Raw genomic sequence first — 12,266 nt, 5'->3', positions numbered from 1 at the left:
ACCTACACTACATGTCCCACAAGCCTTCAGCTTCCTTTACACCCAACATCTCCTAAAAAAAATGTGTGGACCTCACTCCTTGTACTGACTCGGCAGTGATCACATCTTTTCATTTTGTGCATCCCAATGCCTAGCACAGTGCCTCACATGTACCAGTTACACACTGTTTCATGACTGATTGCACCTACCATGGGCAAGGTGACAGATGCAGGAAAAAAGAGACAAAGACAACTCAGAAACATTCTTTGCATCAAGATCTAATAAATCTCAATTAAACATATAAAGAACCTTTCTACTAAGCTTTTCCTTTCTGCTATTATGTTTTTAATTTCCAAATACTCTTTAATTTTTTGAATACCTTTTTCAATAGCATCCCATTATTTCATCTTTGCAAATAACATATCTCTCTCATTGAGGCTTTCCCTGATGACTATTTAAAATTTCATCCCTAACCCCGACCCCATTATCTGCCTTCTCAGTAGAATATAAGTTTCATGAGAGTAGAACTTTTCTTCCTGTGTTTTTTTTCCACTTTGGTGTTTTACCAGCATCTCAAATAGTATCTAGCACATAATAAATGTTTAAATATTTCTGGAATAAACTGAATGATCATTCTGACAGTATTAGTAATATACATTTATTTTTTAAAAAACATGTTTTTATTGATTTCGGAGAGAAGAAGGGAGGAGAGAGAGAGAAGCATCAGTGATGAGAGAGAGTCATTGATCGGCTGCCTCCTGCACGCCCCCTACTGGGGATGGAGCCCACAACCCGGCATGTGCCCTGATCGGGAATTGAACTGTGACCTCCTGGTTCATAGGTCGACACTCAACCACTGAGCCACAGTGGCCATGCTAATAATATACAATTAAATTTTTCTCTTAGTATAGATCTAATCTGTTTCTTTGCGGTTACTTTTTTCTATTTTTATTGCTCTTAGATTAGAAAAATTTCTGCAGATATCTGGTGATACTTTATCATCTGCTTATATTTAAGAATGGGGGTTAAAGAGCTGACTGGAGTAAAAGAACAGATGGATGGGACTGGCCATCTGTGGGCTTCATGGTAAAATGATCTTGCTCAGCAATCTTGTTGGAGATCTCTTGATGTTGTTATCTAGATCTTCCTTCTTGGCTGGTCCAATTCCTTGGAGCACATTTTTCCACTCTCTGGATGTAACAGTCTAGGAGCAGAGAGGAAGAGCACTGGAAGAATCTTGGCATCCAGAGTATACACATTTACTAATCCTCCTTTTTTCAGGATGGCCCTAATGCCTTCATCTGGGCCTGGTGTCCTCCCTGGAGAAGAAAAATATTTCCAGGTTTTTTTTTTTTGTTTTTTTTTTGCTGGAGTGGGAAACATGCTGAAACTGCAGAATGTGGGAGAAAAATCTTGGGATCTAACTGCTCCTAAACTGTTTCAATCAGTCTTTTAAGAGATATGGAGATGGAGCATAATCCTATAGTTCTTTCTTACGTTAGTTCAAATATTTGTTGGTCATTTGCTATATTCTGAGGTATCCATGTGAATTAGGGGTAGGGAATGGCTACTACAGGCAGAGGGACCACAGAAGCAGGGATCCTGAAGCCAAAACAGCATGAGGCATAGCTGGAACCAGATCTTTAAGGGGCTTGTCAAGGTATACCCTTTTCCTGAAGGGTAGGAAATATGATCCACTATCAGTTAATTACTCTTTATTGCTTTCTTTATTTTATTCCTACTTCAGAGGAGTTGTCACCAATTCTTGAGAATTGGGAGCCCTCTGTGCTACAAATTGGTTCCTCTCTGCTTTCTTTACTGCTCATTCGGCTATCAGTCGCTCATCTTTCTTCCCAGTTCCAAATTTAAGCACTTTAAACAAGATAATTTAAATATTCTCTTTATGTTGTGTTAATGAGGTAAGAGTGAGATTAGTTGAAAATATTCAGGCTACTATCTATATATTCAAAAGTCATGCAATAGGACATTTAACAAAATCTCAGGACAATAGAAACTAGGAATCATACACAGAATCAAGCCAAAATTTTAGTTTAAAGTGGTCACAAGTTGATAGTGCCTTCGGATTTCTGGCAGAAGTAATAGAGGAGGAACCCATTTTCTACCCAGGCCCCAAAGTATTTTAACAGATAAAGTTCCAAGGAATGTGTTTAGAGTCAGAGGTTGCCACACACTCTAGGCAATGGAACACAGAGAGAGCCAGCAGAAGCAACAAAATGGTAGGAAATTCAAAGCCCTCAGATTTTGTAATTATCAGACACAGACAGTTATGTAAATATGTTTAATATGTTGGAAGAAAAAGAGATGGAGAAAATGAGTAAGCAGCTAAGAAATTGTGAAAATGAAAAAGCCATTTTGAAAACAGACCAAATGGAACTTGTAGAAATGAAAAATTGAGTGATTGAAATAAACTCAAAGACTGGATTATCAGGACATTAAGTACAGTTGAAGAGGGAATTGGCTAATTGGATGATAGTTCTTAGAAAATGATCCAGAATGCAGTGCAGTTAGACAAAGAGCTCCAGAGGGAGAGGTCAGAGAAAATGGTGAGAAGACAATACTTGAAAAATCACTGAGAATTTCCCAAAGTTAATAGGTTGCCATCTGATTCTAAAATTCCAAAGAAGTTCAGCATGTTATGAAAGAAAAAGGGTGAAGATCTATACATGCAGACATGGGGTAAAGTTTGGTACTGCAAAATATCAAAAACAAAGAGAAGATCTTAAAAGCAACCAGAGAGAAGACAACCTATCTACCAAAAAAACTGATTCTGTTGACACCTGACTTCTCAATAGCAGTAACGGAAGCTAGAAGACAGTGAAATGTTACTATCAATGTGCTGGGAGAAAATAGCTGTCAGTGTGGAATTCTATACCCAATAAAATCATCTTTCAGGAATGAGGGCAAAATACTGACTTTCCAGTCAAATAAACTGACTAAGCTGGCTACTAATGGACTCTCAATAAAGGAAATGCTAAAGGATAAACTTCAGAGAGAAGGTAACATCATAAAAAATTGTAATGGAAATTAGGAAAATTTTAAAACTGAATGATATCACATATCAAAACCTATGAGATTTTATTAAAAAGATACCTGGAAGAAAATTTATAACCCTAAATGCTTATGTTAGAATAGAAGAAAAGCTAGAAATTAGTGAACTAAGCAACCAATTTACGCCAGAAAAAGAACATTAGGATAAGCCCAAAGAAAGTAAATGGAAGGAAATGAGCAGATATTAATGAAATAGAGAGCAAGCATACAATAAATAGGCTCAAAATCATTAAAAGGTGATTCTTTGAAAAGAATAATAAAACTGACATATGTCAGGCAAGGTTAATGAAGAAAAACTAGAGTGATGTCAAATAGTATTAGGAATGGAAAAATAAAATTACATGTGGAGAGATTAAGATGATAAGGGGGTTATGAACACCTTTATGGCAACAAATGTGAAAATTTAGACAAAATGAATAAATGTCTAGACAAAATCATTTATCAAAATGAATTAGAAAGTTTGAATAATCCTATAACAAAGTGAAATCATTAAAAATCTTGTTTTAAAGAAAACTTCAGGCTCAGATGGTTCTGCTGACATTCAACAATACAAAAATCTCTGATCTCACACACCTATTCCAGAGTATAGACGAGGGAACACGCTCCACCCAAATCAAGCATAACAGGACCAGATGAGAAAGGAAATTCATTTGTTAGTCTTATAAATATAGTTGCAAAAACCCTAAACAAAATATTAGCCAACTAAATCTAGCAGATATAAAAACTGTACCCAGTTGGGATTTTCCTAGGTCTGCAAGGGTGCTTTAGTATTAAAAAATTCATAATGTCATTTACCGTATTAACAAATTACAAGAAAAAAATTCAACAAATTGTCATGAAAAAACCCTCAAAATAAAAATAGATGGGAATTTTAATAACCCATTAAAGGGTATCTACAACAAGCCTACAGGAAATGCCATACTTAATGGTGAAATAGCGAAGGCCTTACCTTTGAGATGACAAGAATGCCCTTATCACTATTATAATTCAACTTCACAGTGGATGTTCTAGCCAGGTAAGTAAGATCAAAACAAAAAAATAGATAGAAGTACTGAAAAGAGGAAACAAAACTGAATATTTGTAGGTGATATAGTTTTATTCAAAAGTATATTCAGAACCAGACCCTTACATCATCTTTTATTAAAACAGAGCATTTGTTTTCAAAAATTAAATAATGGTAAAAATGAAATTAGACATGAATCTGGATGTTTCTAGTAAGTCTCGGGGCGGTAAGCAGGGACAGTCAGTCACATGTTTGTTTCCTGTCTCTCAGGGATAACTTTTGTTGCCTGATTTCCTAGTGTCTTGAAAACTGTTGTTTTATATGTTTTGTTCTAGTGCCTTTAACTGTTGTTTCATATAAAAAACATATGTTTATTTTTGGCTATTTCAAATGGGAGGGTAAATCTGGTCTCTGTTATTCTATCTCGGCTGGAAGCAGAAGTCAGTTTAATTAAGTGGCATATTCCTTAGTCTTCTTTTGTTAATAAAAGGTTATTTTAACAAATGCTTTATTCTGGTGCAAGGCTTTTCCCTTAAAAGCATGTATAGATTTTTTGTTTGTGTTTTCACTTTGTTTTTAAAGTAATTGGTAATTTAAAGGCCATGAGGACCTATAGAGTAGGGGCCCTGAGATGGATAATTCCTGAGGCTTTTGTCATTCTCTGTTGCTACGAGCTTTGTTATTGAAGGCTGTTCAAGGTCTCATCACCTTTGGAGTTTTGACTCACTGATGTATTTCATAAATTTTAATGAAAGACAGATTGAGAGAAATCATCGATGGGCCCACATGGTTGTACCATATTTGTGCACTGGCTCAGAATGAAAATCTCTATGAAATTACTGAGTTACCTTTGTGGAAAGCCCCAGACTACATCTTCTAGCTTGTCTGACCTAGTTAGGAAAAATCAAAAGTGATTTGCAAAAACTTCTGTGTTCTTGGCACATTGCTATGATTTATTTTTAAGGCACAGAAAATTGTCTAAATATTAGCACACATATTAAAGATTTACAAATAAACTATATATAGTTATATAGAGCACACTGTGCTTTTCTAAGGAGTCTGTAAAGAATGTGGTTTAACTTGCCAGTGTGTAATAATAAACTTATTTCTTCATGATTATGAACTTTATTTATAATTCAATAGCAGATGTTTATTTTCATTAGGTTACAATTCAAACGTTTTTGGCTTAACTGAAATTTCCTCTATATTTCACAAAATTAAAAAAAAATGGACTGAAAGTTTCTTTCAAAAGATCCTTCAGATGGGGCCAGGTTATTTTATTTTTAATTTAATTTAATTTTTAAATATATCTTTATTGATTTCAAAGAGAGGAAGGGAGAGGGAGAGAGAGAAACATCAATGATGAGAGAGTCACTGATCGGCTGCCTCCTGCACACCCCCTACTCGAGCCCATAACCTGGGCATGCGCCCTGACTGGAATCGATCTCCTGGCTTATAGGTTGATGCTCAACCGCTGAGCCACATTGGCCAGGTGGGACCAGGTTATTTTAGAAACAGATTTAATTATCCATAATAATAAGGATTAGGGAGAGAAAAGGAAATTTCAATCTTTGAAGAATCCCTAAATATCATTTTAGTCCATCACTTTCAACCTTCCCTACCACTACCAGACCCACTCACTCACAGGGCAGTATTGTTGCCCCGAGATTCTGGCTCTCTCAGTTTCCGCAGCCTACTTGCTGAGCCAATGAGCAGTGTAATGGCCCAATGCTAGGGAGAAAAAAGGATCTAGATTATTTGAAACTAAAAAATTAATAGCAGAATAATGAGGAATTGACTGCCTTTCCTATTCTGGGTTCCAGTTTTTTGATCAAAGGGTGTCTTTTTCTTACCATTTTACACTTTCTTAATCATGACAGCCTGTGTAAATACTTGAATATTGGGTAGGATAAAAATGAAGAAGATTAGAAAATGCATGTACTCTTTTTGTTATTAAGCCTTCAAATGGATTTTAAAAACTTAAACATGTTAAATGCTATTGCTATTCCGAGTTAACAAGCAGAAGGGTGTTTTGTTTTGTTTTTGGTGGTCCTTAACAGTATATGCTTTTCTTTTCAGCTACTAAGTCAGGATTGTTACCTCCACCACCTGCACTCCCTCCAAGACCTTGTGCATCACAGGTAGGAGACAGATGCTGATTTCTGTAAACTGTTGGGTGGTAGGGAAGTTATCCTACCACTGTGCTTCCTCTGTGAGGGTGGATCGCCACACAGCTGGCCTGTCAGGTTCCCAAGAGAGCAGAGAGTGGTTGAGCTTCTTCATATCTAGCTAGTCCCCTAACCTCATGTGGAGCCTCCATAAGCAACCAAGCAAATGTGTATGAGTTCACTCTTGACTGTAGAGTTGCATGTGGTTTTCATACAGAGAAAGAGTAGTAGACGGGGCTTCTCTCCCATTGGGGGTGGGAGACATGGTTTTTCTGTATAGCATGTGCAGTCTTGGTGCCTATAGTTTCATCAGTGTTTTAGGAGCTGTGTTAATTCTGCATAAACTAAAAAGAAATGCTTATTAACCTGGGGTTAGTGCTGTGATTTGGGCCCATGATGTTTTCTTTAGGATTGTATTTTCCCTGGGAACAATAAGCTGAAACAGCAGGAGCTGGGAAAGCATGTCACCCAAGTCTCTTTCATCTGTGAATTTATTCTGCCTTACTGACATGTGCTACTCTGGCCTGACTCCTCACCATTCTTTGTGGAGTTGAAAATGAGAAGCAAGAAGCAAATCTGTGGAGTGTGGTGGAGGGTGCAACAGATCCTACTTTTCATTAATTGCTGCTTAAGAGACTTTTTATCTTTAAAGACCTTCTCTGACTTTTGGCAGAAAATGTTGGGCAATTTCTCTATAAGTACTCTTAGTTTCTACCTTATTGCTCTGGGTAGTTCACGGCATACCTTTCCATATGGAGCATCTCAGGACTCGCTGAGTCACTGAAACCACTTTTAACATTTGCTTGTCCATTTAGAGAATTAGATGGTCTGTGGCATCCACTCAATCTTGAGATGTAAATACCGTGAGGTATTGATTTCCTGCTTCAGTTTGAAGTGTAATAAAAGCCATGTTCTTCCTGACCACATATAAACAAGGGAGAACCCTTTTTCCAATACTCCAGCATTGGCTTTAAGAGATGTTGGTTAATCAGTCAGTAAGTATTTATTGAGTCTCTGCTATATATCTAATGCCAAGCTTTAGTTCCATCCTTAAGCCTTTTCCTGGTTATAATTTCTGCTTGTTTAATTATTAGCTGTGTATATTGAGCATCTACAGTAGATCAGGCATTAAGCTAAGTGCTTTCAATGCATTCTTTCATCTTCATAAAAAGTCTATTGCGTCGGTACTAATACAGGGCGTCCTCCAAAAATGTATACATACTTTAACAGCTGATAGCTCAACTTTGAAAATGAAATGTATTTTAATAAACACAGCCTTTATAATTATTCAAAGTGTGTGTATACATTTTTTTGGGGACACCCTATATTATCCTTTTTTTCTTTTTAACAGATGAGGAAATTGAAGCATATAGGGGTTAAGCAAGTCACCCAAGGTGACATAGTAAATCGTAGAGTCAGCTCCCAAGCCGGGGCCCATCTCCTACAGGTCCCTCCCTTGCCATCACTGGAGTCAGAGTGTCTGTATCCAGGAAGACAGTGATCCATTGCACTGGCGATTGAGGCTTTCACCACATCCCCTTAAGGAGGGCCTGGATGAGACGAGGCTCTGGATTTGCACCAACAGCAAACCTGGACTTTGTCACAGCAAAATTAGTGGGCATTCTGCCAGCTGCTGCTTTCCAACTGGGGCTTGGGAGCCACCTGGCTGAATAAGTGGGAGACCTGTCTGAAAGGGCTTTTGTGACCAGCTTCCTTATCTCTCTCCTGCTGTGCGAGAGCCAATGGTCGCTTCCTGGTTGTGAACCGTGCTGCTATCAGCAGTCCTCATCAGAGCTGCTCGAGGTGGCTTCCTGCTTGCTGTGGGGCTTAGTGACCCAGGGTCTGACGGGACTGGGAATTCTCAACTCACCGTTAATGCACGAGACTGCTGCTTTGTCTACTAAATTTCCCATCGCTGTGCAAACAGCGGCCCGGCACTCAGCGCTGGTCTGCAACCTAGCTGTCTAGCTGTGGAGATCGTGGACTACAGCAACAGGCGTGCAAGAACGCAGGCAGAAGCCCCCAGGCCACCTCCCCCCCACTCTCCACCTTCCTTCACTGTAAGCGGGGCACACATATTCAAAAGAGACGTCTTGGGAAATAAACACACGATTGTCTTTAGTCTGAATATTGGCCCCAGGAAAAATTCACCTAATCACCTGTATATTCTTGTCTTCCCCAAACTACTTGTGCTGAAACGATCTTCTGGGAGACATTACTAGGGCTCTGTGGTAACACACATTTGCAGGCTGCTGCGTCTGTACCCACTCTGGGAGATTCCCAGTGCATATAAGCCTGTGAAAGGCTTTGAAGTCCTACAGTAAAGAAACCTGGTCAATTTTGTTAAAGCTGGCAATTTCCTAGCTTGTGTGACCATTCATCTCTTTATTTATAAAATACCTATTCATATCCGGAGGGCTTAGTGGTTAGGAAGCATTATTATACACCAGTCTTAAGGTATTGGTAAGAACATTTCCAAAGCCCTTTCATCTGTCACCTCATCTCTATATTATGTGATTAAAGTTAAATTTTTATATCTTATGCCAACAGTTTTTTCTAGAAGAGCTGAAAAAAAAATTTACTGCGCATTAGCTTGGGGTTTCAAATTGTAATGTTTTCAGTTGTGTTTTCTTCCTCACTTTTCTATTCCTTCTTGCTTACTCTCTCATGAGGTCGTTTTTACGACTAAACCCTAAATTCTTCTGCGCTGTTAAAATTTTTTTGAATGTTCCTTGGTACATATGGAAAATCTTTCTGACTTTGGAAATATATACAGAGTGTGGCAAAAGTAGGTTTACAGTTGTGAGTATGGGAAACAGTTTATTTGTATATTATTATTTATTAATTATTGTATTATTTTCCATATGAATAATTGTAAACCTACTTTTTCCCCACCCTGTACTTTACTACAGAGATTTCTTTTATGGGCCTTAAACTGTAGTACCTAGGGGAGAAACCAGGAAGCCTGGTATAATTAAAATCATTATATTTATTAGTAGTTCTGAGAAGAGATTAAGAGAAATGTTTTTGGGTTATTCTTGGATTTAAAATTTTCATGTTATTTAAATTGCTAAATGGGCAAAACTAGATTAAAATAAACAAGAAAATGTTTTATTCCCTAGAAAGGAACACTTTTAAAAACTATGTGGCCAATCAGTGATGTACTTCTAAGTTTTAAGTATATAAGAGAAAAGAGTTTGTATGCTTTCAGCTATATGCACAAAGGTATATTTAGATCATTTCTACATATACCAAAAGTATATCTCTGTGTTGTCAAGTGAGAGAGATGAATAGAGGTTTTCAGCATAAAACCAGTTTAGCTGGCCTCTACTTACACTGAACACCACGGTGATATGAACATCTGGACTAAGTTATACAAATGGGGCCCTGGAGTTAGAGAAAGGAGTAAATTCAAAGAAACAGATCTTTTTATTTTTCATACTGTAGGTAAGATCAAGAAGGACCCAGTGACTGTGTGAAGAATTAAATGTTTTGGTGTCCCACGTTTTCCCATGAACAGGCTAGAGACCAGAGTGTGGTATTTTGGTTTAGTTCAAAAGAGGTGACACACTCTTTTAAAATTATTTTTATTTAAAAAAATGACTGATTCGTAGCATAAATGACTAAAAAGTAATTAAAGTTAACTGTTTTATAGGGAACAGTGTTAAAATGAGAGTTAGTTAAACTTATTAGCTCACTGTGTGCATATAAACCAAATGAAATGACATCTATAGAGTTGGTGCTTGCTTGTAGGTCAGTTCTCTGCTAAGGCCTATTTGGTACTTCAGGGTCTAAATCCCTTTAATAGTGTTGATCTCATGCCAAATTTCTTATGGCAGTTGTGATAGAGCTGTAGCTTCAGAGTAATTATCTTTACTAAAGAAAAGATTTTTCTGATACAAACCATAATCTGTTCAATTTTATATTAGCATCACATTTGATGCATTGGGGCTCCCTGTAGACTAATGTGCTCAGAATTTTCCTATTTATATCACTAATATCTCACCTTTAATGGTAGGTGCTCTTTACCAGCAGTCTGATGAATACTAAAGCAGCACTAAAAGATGAAAGCATTATGGAGGAAGCATTTTATCAATACTTTGACCCTTAAAGAGATGGAGGAGGGATTTACAGAAGGGCTGAGGTGACCAATGAAATGAGTTTTATTATTTTTATTTTTATATCTTTTGGTTAATCCTCACCCGAGGATATTTTTTCCCATTGATTTTTAGAGAGAGGGAGGGAGGGAGGGAGGGAGGGAGGGAGGGAGGGAGGGAGGGAGGGAGGGAGGGAGGGAGGGAGGGAGGGAGGGAGGGAGGGAGGGAGGGAGAAGCATCGATGTGATAAGCAAAAACTCAAGGAGGTTGTCACTAGTAGACCTGCCCTATAGGAAATGCTAAAGGGAGTCTTCCAAGCTGAAATGAAAGGACACTAGACAGTACCTTGAAACCATACAAAGAAATGAAGAATGGTAAAGGTAGCTATATTGGTAAATATAAAAGCCAGTAGTATTGCAATGTGGGTTTGTGACTCCTCTCTTATTTCTATATGATTTAAAAGGGAAATGCTTAAAACAATAATTATGTATCTGTTAATGGGAACATGTATAAATATGCAATTTGTGAATAATATATAAGGGGACAGTGGAACTGTAAAGGAGCAGATTTTTTGTTATTATTGAAACTAAGTTGGTATTAATTCAAACTTGTTTGTTAAAAAGTTAAGATGTTAACTATAATTCCCAGGTAACCACTAAGGAAAAAACTAAAAAATATACAGAAAAAAAGAGAAAGTAATGAAAATGGTACACTAGAAAAAAAATCAATCACAAAAGAAGACAGTGATAGAGGAATTGAGGAACAAAGCAGGTATAAGACAGAAAACAAATAGTAAAACGGCAGAAGTAAATCTTTCCTTATTAGTAATTACTTTAAATGGATTAAAATCTCCAGTTAAAAGGCAAAAATGGAATGGATTAAAAATATCCAACTATATGCTTTCTACTCACTTTATTTATTTATTGTTAGTCCTCACTGAGGATATTTTTTCCATTGTTTTTTAATCAGCTTAATGATAACCCACAACCTTTGGACCAACTCCATTGATTTTTAGAGAGAGTGGAAGGGAGGGAGGGAGAGAGATATGAGAGAGACCAGTAGGTTGCCTCCTGCACTTGCCCTGACCATAGCCGGGGACTGAACCTGCATCCCAGGTATGTGTCTTGACCAGAATCAAACCTGCGACCCTTTGGTGCTTGGGCTGATGCCCTACCACTGAGCCACACTGGCCAGGGCTGTCTACTCACTTTAGATCCAGTGATACAGATAGGTTAAAAGTAAAGGGATAGAAAAAGATATTCCATGCAAATAGTAACCAAAAGAGAACTGGGGTGGTTATACTAGTATCAGACAAAATAGACTTTAAGACAAAAATTGTTATGAGAGACATGGAAAGACATTATGTATTGATAAAAGGGTCAGTCCATTAAGAAGATAAATTTATAAACATATACACACCTAACAACAGAACCTGAAAATATAGGAAGCAAAACCTAACAGAACTGAAGGGAGTAATAGACAGTTCTACAGTAATAGAGACTTCAATATCTCATTTTCAGTAATGGATAGAACTACTAGACAGAAGACCAATAAGGAAGTAGAGGACTTGAACAACACTATAAATCAACTAGACCTAACAGGTATCTATAGAACACTCCACCCAACAACAGCAGAATATACATTTTTCTCAAGTGCACATGGAATATTCTCCAGGATAGACCGTATGTTAGGCCACAAACAAGTCTGAACAATTTAAAAAGATTGAAATCATACAAATTGTCTAGTCTGACCACAATGGAATAAAGTCAGAAATCAATAGCAGAGGTAAAACTGGAAGATTCACTGATATGTAGAAATTAGACAACATACTCTTAAACAACCAATGGGTCAAAGAAGAAATCACAAGTGAAATAGAAAATACCTTGAGACAAATGAAAACAAAACATAAAAAAACCTATGGAATGCAGTGATAGCAGTCCTCAGGGAAAT

At 37.3% G+C, this 12,266-nt stretch overlaps 1 protein-coding gene across 3 annotated transcripts in view; it reads left to right on the top strand.

The window, feature by feature from the left end:
• The window catches only part of REPS2 (RALBP1 associated Eps domain containing 2), a 172,563-nt gene that overhangs the window by 128,106 nt on the left and 32,191 nt on the right, over positions 1 to 12,266 (top strand). For all 3 annotated transcript variants that reach the window (XM_081126456.1, XM_081126454.1, XM_081126455.1), the window contains one exon: positions 6,131 to 6,192. In XM_081126456.1, coding sequence (XP_080982582.1) covers positions 6,131 to 6,192 — 62 coding nt within the window. The remainder of the gene's footprint in view (positions 1 to 6,130; positions 6,193 to 12,266) is intronic.

The sequence above is a fragment of the Miniopterus schreibersii genome (assembly GCF_964146895.1).
Source record: "Miniopterus schreibersii genome assembly, chromosome: X".
In the NCBI taxonomy this organism is placed as follows: domain Eukaryota; kingdom Metazoa; phylum Chordata; class Mammalia; order Chiroptera; family Miniopteridae; genus Miniopterus; species Miniopterus schreibersii.
This window is presented reverse-complemented; position numbering and strand designations above follow the sequence as displayed.